This window comes from Macaca nemestrina, chromosome 3 (genome assembly GCF_043159975.1).
Source record: "Macaca nemestrina isolate mMacNem1 chromosome 3, mMacNem.hap1, whole genome shotgun sequence".
NCBI lineage: Eukaryota > Metazoa > Chordata > Mammalia > Primates > Cercopithecidae > Macaca > Macaca nemestrina.
The window spans coordinates 188,520,120-188,540,733 of NC_092127.1; the positions used below are offsets into that span (position 1 = coordinate 188,520,120).

General features: G+C 54.3%; 1 protein-coding gene across 1 annotated transcript; it reads left to right on the plus strand.

Moving 5' to 3' along the window:
* Nucleotides 1-15,175: 15,175 nt before the first annotated feature.
* On the plus strand, nt 15,176-19,323 carry LOC105465845 (msh homeobox 1). Its single transcript, XM_011714479.3, has 2 exons — nt 15,176-15,815; nt 18,131-19,323. The coding sequence occupies exons 1-2, from the start codon at nt 15,347-15,349 to the stop codon at nt 18,571-18,573; spliced, it is 912 nt and encodes a 303-aa protein (XP_011712781.1). The 5' UTR covers nt 15,176-15,346; the 3' UTR covers nt 18,574-19,323.
* Nucleotides 19,324-20,614: the final 1,291 nt, after the last annotated feature.

Sequence of the window (20,614 nt, forward strand, 5' to 3'; positions counted from 1 at the left end):
TCACCTAAAGGAAATGGGGCACCTGGGAGTTTTCATTGCTATTATTTCACTTGGAGTCAGTGGCTTTCAGAGCTGGGGGCCAGTGGTGCCACAGAGCTCCCTGTGAGTAGAAGGGGAGACACATCTGTCCTGTTGTGGGTTAAATTGTGCGCCCCCATCCCGCCCCGCTCCACCACCACAAAAGATATGTGAAAGTCCTAACCCCTGGGAACAGCGAAGGTGACCTTATTTGGAAATGGAGTCTTTGCCGAAGTAATCACATTCAGATAAGGTCCGATTGGAGTAGGTGGACCCTTCGTCCAATATGACTGCTGTCCTTCAGGAAGACAGAAATGTGGACACAGACACACAGAGGGATGGTGATGTGGAGAGGCACAAGGGAACACCATGAGAGACAGAGTCAGAGACTGGAGTGAGCAGCTACAACCCAGGGAACCCCAAGGAATTGCTGGCCACCACCAAAGCCCAGAGAGGCAGGGCAAGATTCTACCAGGGTCTCAGAGGGAGACGGCCTTGCCAGTCTCTTGATTTCAGACTTCTAGCCCTCAGATTGTGGGAAAACACATTACTGCTATTTTCAGCCATACAATTTGTGGTACTTTGTTAGGACCACGTTAGGAAATGAATATGCATCCGAATAGGACAACTTCTATTCCAAGCCTCGTGTGGTGGGGCCGAAGAGCCCTTGCCCCGGAGTCACACAGACCCTGATGTGCAGTGGGGATCCCACTATGCTCAACAACTTGCCCCATTCTCCCACAGCTATGGGACCATGATGCCCCCCGTCACAGGTCGGGTGGAAAGAGTGAACAAGGGTTGGGCACAGTGGCTCATGCCTGTAATCCCAACACTTTGGAAGGCCAAGATGAGTGGATCACTTGAGGTCAGGAGTTCGAGACCAGCCTGGCCAACATGTGAAACCTCGTCTCTACTAAAAATATAAAAATTGGCCAGGTGTGGTGGCGCAGGCCTGTAGTCCCAGCTACTCAGGAGGCTGAGGCAGGAGAATTGCTTGAACCTGGGAGGCGGGGGTTGTAGTGAGCTGAGATCACGCCACTGCACTCCAGCCTGGGTGACAGAGCGAGACTTCATCTCAAAAAAAAAAAAAAAAAAAAAGAGTGAATGGCATCAAGTCAGTGAGCACTGGCCCTTTTGGCAAGATTGTTAATTCTATGGCATTATCACAAGCACTGATTTTTTTTTTTTTCTTTTTGAAGCGGAGTCTTGCTCTGTGGCCCAGGCTGGAGTGCAGTGGTGCGATCTCAGCTCACTGCAACTTCTGCCTCCCTGGTTCAAGCGATTCTCCTGCCTCAGCCTCCTGAGTAGCTGGGATTACAGGCATGCGCCACCATGCCCAGCTAATTTTTGTATTTTTAGTAGAGATGGGGTATCATCATGTTGCCCAGGCTGGTCTCGAACTCCTGACCTCAGGTGATCTGCCTCCCTTGGCCTCCCGAAGTGCTGGGATTACAGGCAAGAGCCACAGCACCCAGCTACAAGCACTGATTTTTTTGAAGCCCTCATTGGGAGACCCTGAATGCCCTATCTTAGGGTCTTGCATTCAGTAGCAGTAGGCTGAGTGCCTCAAGGGCTCCTCTTTGAAGGCCTCAACCCCACCTAGGCCCCCACCCCACTGGGGCACAGCAGATCCCGGTGGAGCCAGGAGAGGGGGGGCTTTGATGCGCCTTCATTTCCTCCTCTTCCTGCTCCATCTTCCTCCCTCTCTCTCCCTTTCATCCAGGCTCCCTCCCTAGGGGAGACCCAGCCCCTGGCTTGGGATTTCAGAGCAGTTCTGTCCTGCCTTTGATGTCCTTGCACATACGGAGAGGGGGCAATCCCAGGGGCTTTTCCTGCCAGCGAAAAAGGCAACAAAAATGTTTGTTTCCTTTCATTGTACTTTCACAAGCCTGCCTAGTCTTCCCCACAAAGGGGCAGCTTCCTCTTGGAGGAGACTCTTTTAGAGGCTAAAGTCCTCCCTTGTCTTCCAGAAGTTGAATTACCTTGGGTGAGTGACTATTCACCCCCATTATATTCTCCATCTGTCAGATGGAGACTGTGGTGTAAACCCCACGTGACTGGGAGGATTAACCAAGGTAATGTGTGTAAAGAGCCTGCCCCTAGTAGGTGTTTGGAAGCTTCATGGTAGTAATCATTATGCTATTAATTTTCTCCACGTGTCTTACATGCAAGAAGCAAACACCATTCAGGGGGACTCTTGTCATAGACCACAGACTCTTGTGCCTCTGTTTTCTCATCTATTGAATGGGTTCATAGTGCATGGATATCAGGGTCATTGGACACATTCAATGAGATACGAACAGTGCCTCACACTGAGCCAGCGTCACATCTCTGCCTTCTGTTCTCACTGCCTGTCTTTGAATTGTGAAGGCAAAGCCTCAATCTCAGCCCAAATTTGCCTTTGAAGACAGAAACTCCACAACCCTCCCTACCCCCACCACAGGCAAACAGGGACTACCAAGATCACTGCCAGCCCCAGGAGAGTCCCAGGGAGGGTTTGCTGTCGGCACTCAGAGCTCAGAACTGGCACTCCTGCCTGGGAAGTGGGGAGGGGCGTGCTGGGCTTACTTCTGTTTTCTAGAAAGCTTGTAAACAGGAAAATGAGGGCTTGAGCAGGCAGCTGGAACGACTATCATTACAGGGGAGACAGAGTCCATGGAAGCCCATAACGGCCCCCTGACCTCTGACCAAAGGCTGAGTTGGTAGAACTACCAGAAGCAGGGTGGGTTGCCAGAGCCTTGGGGTCACTCATACCCTGCATACCCTGCACCCTCCACCTCCCTGCCTTTGTCCTTTCACCTGCACCTGCTTAGCCCCCTCCACTCAGCTTGGCCAAATCCCGACCCTTCCTCCAGGTCTACATCTACAGGGCTACCCTTAGCTCAGAGTCTTTCTGAGGGAAACTGCCTGGCACCAGTCCCTGTTGAAGGGACCAGCCTATTGGAACCTGCCCTCTCAGATAAGTAAGGTCCAAGGATGTCAGCTGCAAGCTTCTAGTCTCTGAATGAGAACTTAGAGTAGGGCCAAGAGAGCTCTCTTGGGAATGTGAAAGGGCTGCTTAGCTGTGTGACCTCTGGGTTAGTGTGTTAACCTCTCTGGGCCTTGTCTTTCCACTTCCAAAAAGACCTAAACATCTCCTGGCCAGCTCATAGAGTCACTGAAAGGCTCAGATAAAATACAGGATGGGAAGTGGCTTTATCTTCTGGGGTGAATGATAAAAACCTGGAACTAAAGTTGACCCTGCTGCACTAACTCCACTCAAGAGCAGAAACCTTCTGGAAAGTCCACTCACCGTTTTTAGTCAGGAAACAGCAACAACAACAACAGTTCTGCAGGTCTCCTTGGTGCCAGGCACTGCACCAGGCACTTGCCACGCTTTCTCTAGTTTATTCTTCACAACAATATAAGATGCATAGACTTATTAGGCCCATTTTAGAGATGAGAAAACGGAGGCCATCGAGGCCATGAAGTTACAGTAAGTATGTGAGATTTATTCAGTCATTCAAAAATATTTATTGGGCCAGGTGCGGTGGCTCACGCCTGTAATCCCAGCACTTTGAGAGGTCAAGGCGGGGAGCATCGCTTGAGCTCAGGAATTTGAGACCAACCTGGGCAACATAGCGAGACCCAGTCTCTTTTTAAATTTTTTTATTAATTATTTACTATGTGTTGGGCTCTGTGCTGAGTACTGGGGAGATACCCATGAGCAAAACAAAGTATCTGTCCATATGTGGCTGAAGTCCTAATGGGGAGAGACAGATAAACAACTAACCGGAGATGATAATAAAATGTTGATGGCAATGCATACTCTGGAGAAAGTTAAAGCAGGATTTTGGAAACGATTGCCTGGCTGGGGAGAGGGTTGTCTATTATTTCAGTGAAGGTGGTCAGGAAGCATTCTCTGAGGACATACCCTCAGAGCAGAAACCCTGAAGGCAGTGAGGGATCAGTAGGATATGTGGGAATAGCATGTCAGGCAGAGGGAAGAGCCACACGGGTGTCCTGAGGCTGGAGTATGCTTGGCATGTGGGTCTAACTGCAATCCAAGAGTGTGGCTGTTGGATTGAGCCAGACATGGCGGTGGAGACGGCAGGGAATGGGAGATGCGGAGAAGGGAGGACGGCTCCTGTAGAGACCTGAGGCCCAGGACTTTGGAACTGGGAGGAGAAGGAGGCCAAGGACCTACATCCCCAGATGCGCTGTGCTCTGCCCCTGCCTACACTGGACAGGTGCTGGAACCTGACTCAGATCCTGAGTTAGGAGCTGTTCAGTGGCCTGGTGGGATAGAAAGAACACCTGCCTGGGGCCACAAGCCTGGGTGGGGACCCAGTCTCTAGACATTGGTCAATGTCAGTCACTGGATCTCTCTGGCCCCTGGCTTTCTTGCCTGTAGAGCAGCACAGTAGTAACCACATTCCAGGGCTGTTGTGATGGTAAAAATGACTTGCTGGGCACCTGGATTTTCAGATCACTGAGCCCTCAGGCTGAGCCCACATAGCTCCAAGAACCTTAGATGTGTTCACGTTCATTGAATCCTCACCATAATGGGAAACCAAGGCCCAAAGGACGTCAGTAATTTGTCCAAGGCCACAAAGCTGAAAGGGGTGGAGCCAGGATTTAAACCCCCAGAGCAAGCTCAAGAGACTCCTCTGTGTTCTAAAGGTGGTTTTACCCTGCTCTCCTCACACTACCTTTGCCTCCTCTGTGCTCTTGGCTGCTCCACTCACCATCTGAACCACTGCGCCTTACCTGGCAATTGCCCTCCAGGCTGGCTCAGGTTACTGAAGGCCCTAAGGGGTCTGTTTAAACAAGTGTGTCTGAGCAGGAAAGTCAAAGAGACAGGGACCCTCCAGGCACTGAGGGGACCACCCTGGGGACTACGGCCTGAATCTGATAAGGCCAGATCTATTTTCACTTAATTGGACTGTGGCCAAGGGCCCAGCGTTCGATCAGATAGGGGGTCTCCCCAGGGATGGAATCTTCCATCAGGTAGGGTGGTCCTACACCCTGGCTGGGACAGGAGAAGCTAGAGGGGGTTGGGAGAACCCTAGACTGGGGAGAGGCTGTCAGGAGAATAATTCTCTCTCCTCTACCATAAAACCCAGGGAGGGAAAACTGGCCTTCCTGGAAAGACCGGGCCTCTGGATGACAACCTGCCACATCTTCCTAGGGGATGCTTAGCCCACCTTCCATTCCCACAGCCCGTCTCTGGACACCGGTGAGGGAGCAAGCGGCAGTGGGAGGTGCCTTGGGTAGGGGCAGGCTGCCTTGTGGGGACAGCCACTGGTCTTAGAGGCCTCACAAAATGGTTCTGTGTGACACCAAGCATGTTGCCTGACCTTTCTGGGCCTCAGCTTTCTTCTCAGTGGAGGAAGGGGTAGCTAGACCCATCTTCAAGTGCAAAAGAGATTTAGGCCAGGCTCAGGGGCTCCCACCTGTAATCCCAGCACTTAGGGAGGTCAAGGTGGGAGAATCACTGGATCCCAGGAGTCTGTAAGCAGCCTGGGCAACGTAGTGAGACCCAGGCTCTACCAAATACGTTTAAAAATTAGCCAGGTATGGTGGCTCAAGCCTGTGGTTCCAGCTACTCAGGAGGCTGAGGTGTGAGGGTCGCTCGACTCCAAGAGGTTGAGGATGCAGTGAACCAAGACTGTGCCACTGCACTCCAGCCTGGCCAACAGAGTGAAACCCTGTCTGGGAAAAAACAAAGGAAATTTAAACACATGAGAATAAGCCACCGAAGAGGGGTGACTTCAGCTTTCTTTTTAACATGTCTTTCAAGAAATCTGGGACCAACACTCCAATGGATTGTCCCCACCCCTAACCCCCAGGCTCTGCCCTCAGGCCTTACCCACCACCCGGGTGCAGCCTCCCATGTGTATGGGGTGCTCTGGGTTAGAAGCCCAGCCTGGCTGATGAAGGGTTGACTGCCTGGTAGTCAGCCGTTCATCCCCCTCTGAGGTCCCCTCTTTATATCAGGCTTTGTACTGGTCTCAGGGACCCACATGAGCTCGCTCTGGGGAGCCACCCCATGGCCAAGCACAGGGATTGGCGCAGGGGTAGTGGAAGCAGCCTTCCCTGCCTATCATCATCAGGAAGTCCACAGCAGGGAGTCTCGCAAGTGGGACTCATCCCTGAAAATCCCGAGCGCCCAGACGGCTTGTTTTATGCTCGTTTTTGCTCGTGTGAACTGTTTAACTCCAGTTTCTCCTGTGTAACTAGGGATAAAAATAGAGTTGCTGTGAGGATGAAGTAAATTAAGACATGCTGAGAACTCAGAACAATGCTTGGCAACAGTAATTGTTTAATGCATGCCATTATTAACAAGAAAAAAGTCTTTCTCACGCTGGTATTTGGCTCCTTGATTTTCCAGTCTCCTCGGACTCAGATCCTCCTCGCACAGCTTCAAGGAGGAAGACAGAATGGGGCTTAGCAGATCCATGACACGGATGCTGGAACTGGGATCCAGGGATGGTCACTTGCTCAGGTCAGAGGTGGAGGCTGGCACACTCACCCCCTCCGGCAGAGCCCAGTGGGGTGAGGTGGAGGGCAGGGCTTCACAGGGAATCACTGTCCTGCCCCTTCTGCGTGCCTGAGAACCTGTGAACACTCTAGACCTGGGGGACCCAGGAAGTTGGAGCCTCCCTGACCTTCACGGTACAGGGAAAACCAAACTCTGAGACGTTTGCGACCCCCAGGGTCAACCTACCTCATGCAGAGGCTGGAAGGCACGCAACCAGAGGCCCCCCTCCAGCCTGCGATATATGGGAAACCGCACAATGGCGCCCACGGGTTCCAGTCCTGATGGTCCCCATGCACAGCTGCACGGCCAGGACCTCGCCACTTCAACTCCCTGGGTGGCCACTTTCTCATCTGAAAAGTGGGGCGCTCACCTCGGGACTATCATGAGAATTAACTTTGGTGGTGCATGTGAAGCACCTACCACGGAGGAGCACGTAGTCAAAGCGGGTTTTCTCCAGGCGCCCCCAGCTCCAAGAACTGAACCCGGGCTGCACCCTCCTCCCACACCAGGGAGCAGAAGAGATGCTCTCCGAACCTACCGGGCCAGAGTGTGCAGGGTGCCCCACACTTTACAGCCTTTTGCACCCCAGTCCTCACGATTGGACATGGCCCTCTGCGAGGTAGCGAAGGTGCAGGCCACATGGCATAGGTGGCTTCTGCTCAGAGAGGCCGGGAAATGCCCCAGGTATCTTGACCTTTCTGAGGACGAGGAAGGATGAGCACTGAGTTGGTGGTTGGAAAACATGCACTTAGTATCAGTTCTGCCAGTTTCTGGCTCAGATACCTCTGGGAAAATGACTCCTATTTGGGCCTCAGTGTCCCTTTCTACGGAGGATGGGTGTTGCGCCAGATGTCTAGTTTCTTGCAGCCCCGGTGTTTTTTTGGTTTTGTTTTGTTTTGTTTTCCTGGGCTGAAAGGAAGGCCTGAGGAGGAGTGAGCATGAGCATCCCGCCCCTCCCCTCCCCAGTCCCTCAGCTTGGTCTCAGCCGTGTCAGTGACCCTGGCTCAGAAAAGTGCAAGGACCAAAAACAGTCACACAGCATCCCCACCCCACCCGGGGAGGGGGAGGGACTGCCCTATTCTCCATAACAAACCCAGGTTGGGGTGGGGGCTGTGGTGAGCAAGAGGCCGTGCCTGGGGAAAAGAGGCAAGAGAGGAAAGAGCCTTGTCCAGGTCTCACCAAGTCACAGAGACCCTGGGTCATTGGTGCTCCACCTCCCCAACTTTCCCCACTGAAATTCACTATTGGTTTTTTGACTGAAAGGCAAACTCCATGGACTCTCTCCTTCCTCTCTTCATACTCAGTGAGCACTGATTAAGCACTTACTGCATGCGGGAGGCTTCCCAGCCACTGTCTCTTCTGGACCTCTGTTTTCTACCCAGAGAGGCCCTCCGGTAGGGTGAACACCCCTCCATCTCGCTCAAGGACGAGGAAAGCCAGGCCCAAAGATACAGGGCGTAGGCCTGCTGCTGCCTATCCTGGGCCGGCGGAGCTCTGGGCGGTTAGCGCAAGAGAGCGGAGACTCCAGGTGGCCGGGGTTGTGGCTCTTCCAGCCCTAAAGACAGGGAGTCAGCAGCTAAAAGGGAACATGCTGGAGTCCAGCCTGGGTGCCCTGCGCTGTACCAGCTGCCCCTCCAGAAAACAGATGCTGCCTGCTGCCTCCAGCGGCTCCCGAGTGGGCCGACTGGTGGGTTCCCGGTGACCCTTTCCCCCTCCTTAAGATCCTCTGCATTGCCCGGCTTGCACCCTCCAGTTCCGTTCCTCGTGTTCTGGGACAGTGGGGATGAATTACTATACGCTGGCTCCTTCAAGCTCAGCCCGGCCTGCTGCGGCCTGGGCCACTGCTCCTCGGTCCTCAGGGCTGCCCGGGGGAAGGTAGTGCATTGTGCAGCTAGCGGTCCAGACGTGGAAAGGGAGCCGCGGAAAAGCCACCTGCAGGAGTTCCCTCTCCCGCCTGGGCCGACCCGGCGCTGTACTGCTTCTCCCGAAGGTGCGCCGGCTGCTGCAGAAATCGCAGACAGCCTCCAGGAAGAACTTGCTGGACTCACGGCAGCTTCTCAGCGATTTGACAGCAGTGATTCAGACTTAAACTTGGGCGGAGGGGCGGGGGACGCGAGAGAGATTTCCAGAGAAAACAGCTGAGCAGTAGGGAGGGGAAGAGAGACCGAGCCACGCGCCTGGAGAAGCAGTGCAGAGAGCGGAAGAGGCAGAGGCTGCGAGACCTACCCACAGAGACCAAGAGAGGCGCTCGGAGGGGAGACCGCCTTAGGCGCCGACATTCAGAGGCAGACAGACAGACAGACTGACAGACACAGGAAAGGAATGTCGCCGAAAGCCAGGGACAAACCTGAGTCCTAGAAAAATAAGAGACTCCTCCCACCCACCGGGCTGTCCGCGGGCCGCCTCCTCGTGGAGAGGTAGCTCCCGAACCCCGCACGGTCCCGACAGCTGCCCCCGCGAAGGTGGGGCGCGGGGCGGCTTTTCCGGGGGAAACTCTCTCCCTGGACGCCCCTCTTTTCCAGCCTCAGCTCTGGCCTTTCTCGGCATCCCCAGCTTGCCTTCGGTTTCACTCCATATCTGGGTCTCTCAGAGGCGTCGGGCGGTCTTCGGTTCTCTCCGTCGCGGTGTCCACGGCTCTGCGCCTCCCGGGCCGGGGAATCTCTGTCTTCCGGAGTCTCTTGATCATTGCTCCTGCCCGTCCTTGCCCATTTCAAAGACGACAAACAGAGGCTTAGAAAAATTGGCCCTCCACCCTCAGCTGGTTACCTGGCTCGCAGCCCTGGGTCTGTTTTCTTCTCAGAGAGACCTGAGATCCTCGACATTTCCTAAATTCATGGAAAAACTCGACAGTGTTCAGGACTCCCAAAGAAGGTGGTGGGCGGGAGGGGGAGGAGCATAAGAGAAAAGTAGTGAGTACGGCCGAAGACCCATTTCGTGGATTGGGGGGCGGGACGCGGAGGCGGTTCCATAAAAATACTGCGAGCATCACATGTATATATATATATTTTTTAATAGACAGGGTCTTGCTTTGTCACCTAGGCTGGAGCAGTGTGGAGCGATCACGGCTCACTGCAGCCTTAACCTCCCGGGTTTAAGAGATCCTCCCGCTTCAGCCTCCTGAGTAGCCAGGACTACTGGCGCGCACCACCACTCCTGGTCTTTTTTTTTTTTTTTTTTTTTTTTTTTTTTTTTTGGTATAGGCGAGGTCCCTCTATTTTGCCCAGGCTGGGATTGAACTCCCGGGCTCAAGCGATCTTCCCGACTTTCAAAGTACCGGGATTAGAGGCGTAAGCCATTGTCCACACTTGCTATATTTTAATGCATTTCGTCTTTTGAAAGCGCCCCGAGAGAGGCTGCACCCAAGAGTGAAGGGAGTGGATTCCAGGCGTTCAGACCCACCTGCGAACAGATCCCGGTCCCACTACTAACTAGCTGTGTGACCCTGAGCAAGACACTTAACCTCTCTGATTCTGTTCTTTCATCTTGGGGGGTGGGTTGGGGGGAAAGCTGACAATACCTACCTCCAAGAGTACAGAGTAGAGAGGATTAAAAGAGATAAAGTTTGTGAAACCTCTGACAAGGGGCCTGACACCCAACTCAATATGAGGCAGTTCTCTTCCTCGCCTTCCCTCCAACCCCCTGCCGGAACTGAGATGGGGCCCACGGCGGGCTGCGCAGGGCAGAGCTGGAGGGGAGAAGCGCCAGCCTTCCTCCGCCGGGGGTGGGCAGAGCCAGAATGGAAGATGTTTGGTCGACCCTGGAGCCTCGGGGTCTGCCTGACATCTCCGGGCTTAAATAACCGTGCGCCTTTGTTATTCGTCGGCAGCAAAGTGGTTCGTTACGCCTGATTGGTCTAATTGCTTTGAAATGGGATATATTATCTATAATTATAGAGCTCTAGGAGAGCCGGCCGGCCTCTGCTTTCATCTTCCCAAGTGCACCCTCACGTCGCGATCACATTAATTTGGGCCATTTGAAAGCAGGGGAGGTTGGGGCTCTCTTCTGCTGATCCTGGCCCTGCTCACCCCCTTCCAAATTTAAAGACACAAGGGAGCCCGGGCCTGGGACAGAAGAGAAAGCAGAAAGTGGGGGAAGGGCGGGATGGGGGCAGAAGCAGGGAGTGGGGCTTGTCAATTTCGCTCTGGCGCCGGGTGAAATCCACTCCACGCGGACTGTACCACCGCACAAGTTGCACCCACTTTGAGGAGCATTTAGCAAGAAGGAGGAAACATTTTCACAAAGAGTTTGTATTTTGACTTCGCTTTTAAAAGGAGGTACTAAAACTCCTGAAAAGCGCAAGTTCTGCCCACGTCTCCGGAAAGCAGAACGCTGTTTTTCTCCAGGTCTGTGTCCTGGATCTTCAGCCAATAGCTGAAGACTCCCTGTAGTTCTCAGGGCTCGGAGTTTTTCTCTGGAAAGCTGTGAAGTCCTCCCGAAGTTAGTGACTCCCAGACAGTTTGCTGAACCTGACTCCCAGCTCCTCACTTCTAGGCGACAGAGGCCAAAAGACTGGAGATGGCGGGGTCGGGAGGCCCCCTCCCGAGATTGGGAGACCCCATGACGGTGCTTTCTGTCTGCCCGTCAACCCCCACCCCCTCCCCAGGACAAAATACCTCCTCCCTCTCCCCACTCCGTCGCCCTCCTGGCGATTGGTGAATTCCCACCAAAATAAATCGTTCCGGGTAATCGGTTTTCATAGCACATTCATTCTATTAAAGAGGACTGTTTGGGGCTCGCTAATTGCCGGGGGATCCCACTGAGCTGCACATTTTAAAAAATGCACGCGGGATTCCTGGGCCGAGGCCACAAAATGCAGTGGAAAGAGGGGGAGGGGGCATAAACAAAAACCCGATGGAGGCGACAACAAATGCCGAAGTGAGAAGCCAGCCTGCAGGCTCTCCAACCCGTGCAGCAATACCCAGATTGGGACAACCGTCTTTAAGATGGGGTCCTTCTAAAAATTAATCTTTGCACGGAGGTGGTGGATACCTAGCAACACCACCACCCCTGCCTCCATTCCCCCAACACCTGCAAAATTTTAGGAAAACAAACAAACAAAAAAATCCACCTAAACCCACCACCAGTTCAGTTGCCCAGAAAGTAGGCGAAGGATAATCCGTCTTCAAGATCCGAAATGCAGAGGCGCTCTACCAGGGGGCGGGGAGTGCTTTAGGATGCCTGAAAATGAAGGGAGATGGAGCGAGGGGGGAGGGGAGGGAAGTCTAGAGGATGGAAGCCGAGCGCCAGTCCTGGAGCTTTATCTGCTGCGGGCCAGCCCTGCCCTTGCCAGGCATGAATTACTGCCCGGCTTTCTCGGTTGCAGCGGCAGCGCGGAGAAATGCCGGGGGTACAAACGCCTCGAGGTTAGAACTGGCGGCGAGATAACAGGCTCAGCCCCCGGGGCCTGCCAGCTCGCTGAACCCCTGGGCCGGGAAATCGGTAAAGGCCTAGACAAAAAATAACTTAGAGAAGGCTCCCTCTCACTGCCCCTCTAACTCGTGCCTTTCCTCCGCGGGAACAAACAACACCCTGGGAAACAGGCAGACATTTTATTTCTTTTCTCTGACTCCTTTCTCTTGAGACCGCCGGCACCTTTCTCTCTCAATCCAGGGGCAGATCAGTAGGAGAGCCCCGCGCTCTTCTGACACGGAACCGAGTCTGAACCCGCTTCTCTGCAGATGCACTCTCCTTGACTAGCAACGTTTACACGCGGTTAACCCGCCGCGCTGGGCGACAGCAGACACGAACCAAGGCCGAACCTGTAAAAAAGACAAGGTGGCGTTCAGACTCGGCTCGGGAAGGCGAGGGGCTGGCCGCGGATACGGGGCTGCGGGGCCAGGCGATTTGCTCCCTGGAGGCAGGGGCGCGACTTCAAGGGCCCGTGCGCCGGGTGCAGCCTTTGATCAGGCCGCCGCTGGCGCCTTAAAACAACATCCTAGTCTGCCTATTAGGCGCGCTGAGGAATCGTGACAGATTGTTTATCCCCGCAATTAGCGATGCGGCCCTTCTCAGGCCGTCCGCCCCCTCCTCCCCACCGTGGCCAAATCCAGGCCTCTTGCGCTCCTCAACTGCCACCGCCGCAAGTTCCACACTAGCCCCCGCTGCACCCTGCGGCTCCACACTCTGGGTTCGAGCCCCCGCTCAGCTCTAAAGCAGGGGTTCTTAACTGGAGCACTCCATGTGGGTCCAGAGCCCCTGAAGTTGTCTGCACCGTTGCTTGTAATGTGTTTTTGTAGATGTGCATTTTTCTAGGGAAGAAGTTCTTGGCTGTATCAGATTCTTAAATAGACCTGGGAGCAAAACATTTGGAGAAGAAGGGTGAGGGCGGAACTAAGCAAAGACTCGAAAAGGCACACTGCTCGCTTTTTAAATGTTGGCCGCAAAAGCAGATAGGCCTCTGTTTCCTCTCCCCCTTTAACCTGGCCGCAAAGGGAGATTCTCGCTGGGCGCGGAGGGGGTTGTTCTGGAGAGAGTGATTAGAAAGGGAGCAATAGAAGTTTGCCGTTTTGGAATCGCTTGAACCCAGGAGGCGGAGGTTGCAGTGAACTGAGATCGCGCCATTGTACTCCAGCCTGGGCGACAAGAGCAAAACTCCGTCTCAAAAAGAAGAAGAAGGAGGAGAGAAGAAGAAAGGGAATAGGAAGGGGAAGGGGAAGGGGAAGCGGAAGAGGAAGAAGCAGAAGCAGAAGAAGAGGAGGAGGAGGACGAAGTTCGCCATCCTGGTTGGGCTACCAGCAAGGTATTTGCCCCACAGCCTTGCTCAGCCTCAGCGAGCTGAGCTTCAAAATTGGGTCGTAAAGTCTTCTATCCTTGTACCCTCTCGGGCAAACCTCCAGGGGCCCCGGTGCACGGCGCGTCCAGCCGGCCCAACTCGAGCTAGAAGCCCCAAACACTGCCCAGTGCCTGAGTTACAGTCTTGGGTCCGTTAGAAACCTGAGATGCCCGTAAAATTCACAGATGCAGGTATTACCGAACTTCCCCAGGTCTCAACATATCTCGGGGACAGATGGGAGGCTACCAATCGCTCCGGCGTCCGCAGCCCTACCCCTGCGGCCAGACCCCAGACGTCTTCCGGTTAATAAAGTTCCCGCTCTAATTCATTTTCCATAATCTGGACGCCCCTAATCTACAGCTTTTATTGCGCCCGGTTAAAAGTCGAGGGAATTCGCTGTCCCTCCGCGCTCGGATAATTACCCCTAAATGGCCACGGCAGCCCCTTGTGTTTCCTGGAGATTAGAACCCCGCAGTCATCAATGGCAGGGCCGAGTGAGCCGCCAATCACCTCCGCTCACTCCCTGAGAGTCGCTGGCCTGGGCCGCGGGAGGAGAGGCCATAAAGCGACAGGCGCAGAAAATGGCCAAGCGCCGACCCCGCTTCGCACAGATCTTGCATCTCCCCTGACCCCAACTCATTTTTTCCTGTTTGTTACTTTCTTTTTATTAACAGCAAACATTAAATCATGTTTTCTCCGAAATCGGCAAAACAAAAGTTCTCAAGTCCCGCACAAGAGTCCACCGCCAGGAACTGTCCTCTTTTCCCGGCCCCCTCCCCCAAATGTGACTTTCCCCTCCAGAATCAGCGACCCAGAGATAGGGACATGTCATTGTTTCCGCGGACGCGTTGTTTGAGGTCACGTTAAGGTCAGATCGGTGTTTTGTTGATGTTTCTGTTGGTTTTATTTCTATATCAAAAGAATCCGGCAGCTCCTTTCCCTGGCCGGGCGCTATAGGTGTTGTGACCCTCGGGACAGAAGTTCAGAGCGAGGGTGGGGGAGAAATACACATGGTGTATGAAAACCGACTCCAGATTCTAGATAATCTTAGGTATTCTCACATCCTTGGCACCACAGGAAGCTGGCTTCTTCCCGCAAGGTTTACTCTAGCTCTGAGTTAGAGACAAAGGCCCACTTTTACCTCTAGGTAAAGTTTAGAAGATTTCAGAACAGGAAGCAAATGAAGGTTTGATTTTGTTTCGTTTTTTGGAAAGAAGTTAATAGTATGTCTTTCTCCTAGGATAAATAGCCATGCGTATTTTTAAAAATATATAAAAGGAATGTATAAGAAATGACCTCAACTCAAATTATTGTAATAGAAGAAGGGGGGGGGGGGTCAGATAGTGGAGAAGGCACAGGGAAACCCAGCCACAGACTAAAGAGAAAGGTAAAAGAAGCAGTAGAGGAGAGAAACAAGGACGGGGGAGGTGGGAAGAGTAGCGGAAAAGAGGGCTGAGGAGCGGAGGGGAGGAGAGGAGGACAGAAGAGACTGAGCAAGAACAAGGGAAAATCCCCCGGGAACACAGAAAGATAGAGACCCAGGGGGACCCCCGCAGAGAGGGCCTCCTGGGCTTCAGCGCGGAGGAAAGTTCCCCGGGCACCCCCTCTCCTCTCCTGCCCTCCGCCGCCTGGGCCCTGCCCTGCGCGCCCCCAGGCCCAGCGCGCCTCCGGGAGAATCCCCAGAAGCGCGGCCCAATGGATCGCTCCGGGCCCGCCCCCTTGCGCGCTGATTGGCCGCCGCCGCGCTGGCCTCGCCTTATTAGCAAGTTCTCTGGGGAGCCGCGGCAGGGCCAGGAACCGGCGGGTGCTCCCGGGAACTCGGCCTGTGTTGCAGCGGCGGCGGCGGCGACGACCAGGAGCCAGGCCCAGCGCGCCGGAGCTGGCCTGCTGGGGAGGGGCGGGAGGCGCGCGCGGGAGGGTCCGCCCCGCCAGAGCCCCGGGCGCTCCCAGAGGCAGGCAGCGCTCCCAGCCCGCCCCGAGCCCATGCCCGGCGGCTGGCCCGTGCTGCGGCAGGAGGGGGGGCCCGGCTCTGCATGGCCCCGGCTGCTGACATGACTTCTTTGCCACTCGGTGTCAAAGTGGAGGACTCCGCTTTCGGCAAGCCGGCGGGGGGAGGCGCGGGCCAGGCCCCCAGCGCAGCCGCGGCCACGGCTGCCGCCATGGGCGCGGACGAGGAGGGGGCCAAGCCCAAAGTGTCCCCTTCGCTCCTGCCCTTCAGCGTGGAGGCTCTCATGGCCGACCACAGGAAGCCGGGGGCCAAGGAGAGCGCCCTGGCGCCCTCCGAGGGCGCGCAGGCGGCGGGTGGCCCGGCGCAGCCACTGGGCGTCCCGCCGGGGTCGCTGGGCGCCCCGGACGCGCCCTCTTCGCCGCGGCCGCTCGGCCATTTCTCGGTGGGGGGACTCCTGAAGCTGCCAGAAGATGCGCTCGTCAAAGCCGAGAGCCCCGAGAAGCCCGAGAGGACGCCCTGGATGCAGAGCCCCCGCTTCTCCCCGCCGCCGGCCAGTGAGTAGCCAGAACCCAGGCGCCGAGGGAGGGGGCCGGGCGGGGTGTGGGATCCGAGGGCTCCTGCTGGCCTCCGGCGCCTGCGTACCTGCAGCCGGTGCTAGGGAGTCGAGGGCTGCAAGGCCGGGTCTTGCGCCTCCCTCCATTCCCACCCAGGAAGAAGGTTCCAGACCTCCTCGCCTTGGCCCGGAGACGCGGGTGGGAGTTAACGGATAGGACACCGATGTCTGGGCACCCTGTCCTCCTGCCCCCACCAAACGACCCCGGGGGTCCATGATCCCTCATCTGATCCCAAACTCTGTTTCATCGGCTTCACTCCAGCGGATGAATGTGTGTGGTGCGCAGATCTTGCCTGCACCCGGAGTTTCACTTTCTCACAGTAGGAGCTGGCGTCCCCCAGCCCCTCTTCGCTTTCAAGTACCTCTTTGCCTAGAGGTTCCGAAGCTTCTACAGAATTCCACCTCCCCATGCCCTTCGAGTTTGAGGCAGATAGTTGGTGCTTTGGGCGGATGGATGATTCAGGGGTGGGGACACTCAAGTTCCAGTGGAGGGGGCGGGGCACCAAGTCAATTAGGGGAAGGCGCCCTCTTTAATCCTGTCGGAAGCTCACAAATGTCTAGAACTGAGCCATTAAAGTGGACTCCAGGTGCTCAAGGCAGTTCGCTCCAAGGCCTCGCGGCCCCCTGGCTGCTCTGCTCAGAGAACACGCTCGCAGATATTTCAGGAGCACGGGAAATTCCCAAGTTTTCCTCGTTTCCTCCGATTATTTTGCTCCGCATAATAGCAGCCAGAATTCAATGGCGTGATGCTGAGGAATGATTTTTATCTGGGGATTAAACGTCTTTGAAAGGCCAGTCCCTCCCTAAGCCTAATGGCTGGAGAAGGTGGCCCCGCGCTGGGTTGTCGCCGCTGAAGAGAGTGACGTTTCTCTCGGCGCCCGCCCCTCGGGCGGCCCGCCGGAAAGCTAGTTGGGGGCCAAGCGCTTCCCGGACTCCCAGTGGCCTCCAGCGGGGAAGAAGCGGGGTGTTAACACGAGATTTCGTTTGACTCATATCCTGGTGGTCTGAAAGTCCAAAGGATCGTTGTGGGTTTTTCTTTTTTTTCTGTTTGTTTGTGGTGGTTGTTTTTTAAAAGAAGTGTGAAAAAATGTATGCTTAGGCAAAACCTGCGTGGTGAAACATCCTCGATTTGAATTCACTTTCTGCCAGGAAAGCTGCTGCATAAGCAGAGTGTCCTTTCCAACGCTTAGGGCCTTGGGCCCCAAGACCACAAAGTCATAGCGATCCCGGCCGTGTTGGGAATAATTTGTTCCACATTTTATCCGGGGGCAGTCCCCAGCGGACCCCATCCCCGACCTGCACTAGTCCTGCGCTCTAATGCTTCTTCACCGTCCACCCTTGAGGTTTATTTTGAAGTCAAAAGAAAAAGACAGCTGGGCATGTTGGTGTCTGCTGACTATGCCACAGGTTGAGGGGAGAGGCAATCTCAACACTTCCCCCCCTCCCCCCCGCCAACACCGACACACACACACACACACACACACGTTTGAGTGGGGCCAGGGGGCCCTGGCGCCAGGGGTGAACGCAATCCAACAGAGGACTGAGACAATCAAAAGAAAAAGTCCGTTAGAATAAAGCAGCCCCTCGTTCTCCACTCCAGATGACACTTTCTATTTCTAAGAGTGCGGGCTACAGTGCACCCTCCATGATGGTCTGCGCTGCTCCACCTCTGGTCTGCGGGAACTACTCCTAGAATCCCGTAGGAGCAAAGCGTTCCAGGGGATAGTGTAGAATTTGATCTGGATTCTATGCCACAGTAAGGCCTAGCCCCCGCACTGAAGCACTTCGCGGGCACTGATAAATGTTTGGCCAGCATGTAAAACTACATGTGCCCTTGGGCTGGGCGCAGGTCCTCTTTCTGCATGTCTCCTCACCTGTATTAACATCCACCTTTCCTCTGTGTGGCCGTGGGAGGAGGCCGGCCATGAAGGCCTTCCTAAGCCGCCAGGCAGCACACAGGTGATTCCACATCTTCCCAGCTGTTTGGGCCTTAGACGTGGACACCGGGCCTTCAACATTTTTCTCCTGAAATCTTAGTTTCTTCATTTGCAAAAAGTAGACAGGAACTCCTCCCCTGCGGGGGTTGCAATGCGAATTGGAGAAAATATCTTTCAAGTGCCTTGCACAGTGCCCGCCACCGAGGCACTGGGCGGCACTCAATATCTGGTATTGTTTGACTATTATTACTACTCCTTGGGCTGATTATGCTCAAAGCCTCTCTCTTAACCCCTTGCATTTTTCTCTTTCGGCCCTCAGGGCGGCTGAGCCCCCCAGCCTGCACCCTCCGCAAACACAAGACGAACCGTAAGCCGCGGACACCCTTCACCACCGCGCAGCTGCTGGCACTGGAGCGCAAGTTCCGCCAGAAGCAGTACCTGTCCATCGCCGAGCGCGCGGAATTCTCCAGCTCGCTCAGCCTCACTGAGACGCAGGTGAAGATATGGTTCCAGAACCGCCGCGCCAAGGCAAAGAGACTACAAGAGGCAGAGCTGGAGAAGCTGAAGATGGCCGCCAAGCCCATGCTGCCACCGGCTGCCTTCGGCCTCTCCTTCCCTCTTGGCGGCCCCGCAGCTGTAGCGGCCGCGGCGGGTGCCTCGCTCTACGGTGCCTCTGGCCCCTTCCAGCGCGCTGCGCTGCCCGTGGCGCCAGTGGGACTCTACACGGCCCATGTAGGCTACAGCATGTACCACCTGACATAGAGGGTCCCACGGTCGCCCACCTGTGGGCCATCCGATTCCTCCAGCCCTGGTGCTGTACCCCCGACGTGCTCCACTGCTCGGCACCACCAGCTGCCTTCCTTTTAACCCCCACACTGCTCCAGTTTCAGTTCTTTGCTCCCTGAGTTCAGTCTCCGAAGTCTGATCCCTGCCGAAAAGTGACTGGAAGGGTCCCTTAGTACTTTTCTAGAATTTAGATCTACACTCTCAAGTTAAAGATGGGGAAACTGAGGGCAGAGCGGTTAAGAATTTATCCAAGGTCCCCAGCAGAATTGGCAGTTGAACAGAACTAGAGGCCATGTCTCCTGCATAGCTTTTCCCTGTCCTGACACCAGGCAGGAAAAGCGCAGAGAAATTGATGTCTGACGATTTTGGAAATGAGAACAATCTCAAAAAAAAAAAAAAAAAAAAAAAGCAAGCCAGGGAGATGATTCCTAGCTTCTTCCATTGGAAAATTTAAGAGAAGTTTAACAACAAAACATTTGCTCTGGGGGGGCAGGGAATACACAGATGTGTTGCAAAGGTAGGTTGAAGGGACCCCTCTCTTACCAGTACCAGAAACACAATTGTAAATTAAAAAAAAGAAAAAAAACTCTTTCTATTTAACAGTACATTTGTGTGGCTCTCAAACATCCCTTTGGAAGGGATTCTGTGTACTATGTAATATACTGTATATTTGAAATTTTATTATCATTTATATTATAGCTATATTTGTTAAATAAATTAATTTTAAGCTACAAAAATTATTTCTTTACTGATTTAGTCTTTTATTTTAATTTTGCTTCTTGCCGTCTCTTTATGTGTACTGTTGCTTTTCAATTTGATAGTAGTTTTATGCCAGCAACTTTGAAAGGTGATAACAGGGTATGCAGGGATAGAGGGGGGTGTCTTTTTGAACACACAGGACAGATCTGCATTAGCAAAGTCAAGTGGAGAATTGAAGCAATTACCTAGGATAATTAGGCTCAATTTTCCAATTCACTTTAAGCTGAAATCGACACTTGCTCGGCAACCTATAACCAACTCTTGCTTTCTTTCTCTCCTTTTAACCTGTCTGTGAAAACAAAGCAAATCGCCCAAATGGCTTGATGACTGTAGACAGCTAATCCAGACAATTCCCACCTCCGCAAATCTGTTTTTCCCACGGGAGGCCAGCTGGGGGATGGAAGCGATTGTTTTGCCTCTCTAAATTACCCCCAGTGTAGACGCGGTTTGTGGAACTAATTTTGAGCTGCCAGAATATAAGCGCCTTCTCATCCCCTATTCTGGCCGCTAAAAACACAACACAACCTAACAAACTTTACAGAAAACCCAGGGCCACCTTCCACTCTCGCCTGGAAAGTCCTCTGCAGGAGCCCTGTTTCCAAACCCTCACAAACTCGGTTTTTCTTAAGATCAGTCTTCCAGGAGAATATATTTGCACACGCGCCAAGTTTAGCTTTCCGGGGAATTCTGCAAGAACGCTGAATGCAGAAAATTACCCCCTGGTAAATAAAGCCTATTAAGCTCCAGGCACCGCTCTGTTGTCTTTCGTGTTCGGGCTGCCGCAGACCTGCACATTCCTCTCCTCCTTCAACCTCTGTGCCGCCGTGGCCCGCTCCTCCAAACTCCAAGTAGGATAGCGCCGGACTGTCTGCAGTAAGCCGTTAAGAGGGAGGCCAGTAGACTAAAGATGGTTCGAAACCTGGGTACCTGGCGTTGAACTTGGGCAGGGGTGAACAGCTCCACAGATAGAGACCTTAAAAACGGAGTCCCAAGCGCAGCGCGCGATTTCTAGCCCCAGGACCCTGAGGTCGGTCTAGGAATTCCCAGTGAGCCCAGGGATTCGGGAATGCGCCCTGCGCAGGTTCTGCGCGGGCGCCGGGCACATTCCGGGGCATCCTGGGCTTCCGATCCTCCAGTCTCTGCAGCTCGGGCAAAGATTCTGTCTACCCTGGCTGGAGCTGCAATATGAACTTGTTACAACCCCGCTCCTTAAGAAAGAAAACCTTGCTGTGGAGGGCAGTTTCGCTCTTGGGGAGCC

Excerpts from the sequence above, each read along its gene's own strand:
- LOC105465845 (XM_011714479.3), top strand. The coding sequence starts at position 15,347 with ATGGCCCCGGCTGCTGACATGACTTCTTTGCCACTCGGTGTCAAAGTG. Across the intron at positions 15,816-18,130 it reads CTTCTCCCCGCCGCCGGCCA|GGCGGCTGAGCCCCCCAGCC; the intron begins GTGAGTAGCCAG and ends TTCGGCCCTCAG.